General features: G+C 42.9%; 1 protein-coding gene across 1 annotated transcript in view; it reads right to left on the bottom strand.

Annotated features, from left to right (window-relative positions):
- The window catches only part of ADAM17 (ADAM metallopeptidase domain 17), a 69,236-nt gene that overhangs the window by 14,314 nt on the left and 53,051 nt on the right, over positions 1 to 1,871 (bottom strand). The window contains exon 12 of the mRNA XM_012639941.1: positions 794 to 993. Coding sequence (XP_012495395.1) covers positions 794 to 993 — 200 coding nt within the window. The remainder of the gene's footprint in view (positions 1 to 793; positions 994 to 1,871) is intronic.

Below are 1,871 nucleotides of genomic sequence, written 5' to 3'. Positions count from 1 at the left end.
TGCACAGGACAGTTTTGAACTCTTGGGCTCAAGTGATCCTCCCTCCTCCATCTCCCAAGTAGGGTGGGGCTACAGGCCCACACCACCACACCTGGCTCATTAAACAGTATTTGAAACAGAGCCTTGTTCTGTCACCTGGGCTTGAGTGCAGTGGTGTGATCATAGATCACTGCAACCCAAACACGTGGGCTCCAGCGATCGTCCCGCCTCAGTCTCCTGAATAGCTAAGACTATAGGTGCACACCATCATGCCTGGCTGATTTTTTTTTTTTTTGGTAGTGTTTCGCTATGTTACTCAGGCTGGTCTCGAACTCCTGGTCTCAAGCAATCCTCCTGTCTTAGCCCCCCAAAGTGCTAGAATTATAGGCATGAGCCATTGCACCCAGCCCACATTAAACAGTATTCTACAACACTATTCTATTATATAGATACAAGATAACTCATTTACATCCCAGGATTGTCATTTGTTTCCGATATTTTGCTATTATAAAAGAATGTAGTCATGAACATCCTTGTTAAACCATCTTTCTTATACGTCTGTTTTCTTAAAAAAAGATTTTTTGAACTGTGGGACTGCTGTATCAGAGAGCATGCAAGGTCAAGGATTTGTTACACGATGTCACACTCCTTTCCAAATGGCATTTTCATGCTGTGTAAAACAGGTAAACGTACACACACACTGTATGCACCTATATACCCTCCAGTTCATTCTAAAGTCCCTGCATGTTCAATGTTCTGTTATTTGAGCACCTTGTCATACCAACTCCCAAACTCACTGTTGGAATATCCTCACCTGCACTGGACACCCTGCTTCAATGTGCAGTCGCTGTTGCAGCAGGTGTCGTTGTTCAGGTACATGATGCCAGGATCACACTCTTCTCCTTCGTCCACCCTCGAATTCCCACACACCTTGTTGCTGCGTTCTTGAAAACATTCCTGGGCCTTACTTTCAATGGTCTTATAGATTGACTGTTTACTGCAGTTTGAAAACATCTTAAGAGAAAAAAGGCCACAGGACCCAAAATAACATCATAAAAATTAATTCCCATTTAGTGCTTGTGCTTCTTCTCTAGGGACAAATTCTTAATGTAAAAACCACCATCAATGCCATCCTGGAATTATGTCAAGGCCATCAGAGTCACCTCCAAATGCCACAGATATGAAGCGCTAAATGGCTGGTGGGAACTTGGTCAAGGACCTAAAAATTCTTCAGATGAAGACAAGCAAGCTATGCAAGTACTGAGACCAAACATCCCAGCCAGTGCCCTCAAGGGGACAAGCAGTCTAGCACAACAGAGAGCTCAAGAGTTCCATCAGACTCAAAGTCTTCCCCAACCCCAGGCATGCCACCGATGCAGTGACATGAGAATTAGGCACAGACTGTCATCCTCCCAAACAAAATGACTCAGGAGAACAGAAGAGGGTCTGTTTTTGGTTTACTCCCTTCTCTTGCCCTGGCTATTTATATGGATGATCCACATTTAAAGTTTTTAAATATTTGAGCTTAGTAAGAGGCATGATATTATAAAGAGTCTACTAAAAAAAAATTAAATCCCAAACTGTTACCTAAACATTTCACGGGTCAGCAAGATTTTAAGTTTCTCTGAGTTTTGCTACAGTTGACCAGTGTCTGAAAGGAAGATCCTAGCTTCTCACCTTGGAGTACAAATTCTTAAGTTTAAGAATTTTTCCAGGAGCTCTAAAACTGAACGTATTTTCCAGACCACCTGAAATTATCAGAAAAAGGGGTAAGGCCAGGTGTGGTGGCTCATGCCTGTAATCCCAGCACTTTGGGAAGCTGAGGCAGGAATTTTGAGACCAGACTGAGCAGGAGTGAGACCCCATTTCTACTAAAAATAGAAAAATTAGCC

Source organism: Propithecus coquereli, unplaced genomic scaffold (assembly GCF_000956105.1).
Source record: "Propithecus coquereli isolate 6110/MARCELLA unplaced genomic scaffold, Pcoq_1.0 Scaffold145, whole genome shotgun sequence".
Lineage (NCBI taxonomy): Eukaryota > Metazoa > Chordata > Mammalia > Primates > Indriidae > Propithecus > Propithecus coquereli.
The sequence above is the reverse complement of the archived record's forward strand: the minus strand, read 5'-3'. Positions and strand labels throughout refer to the sequence as shown.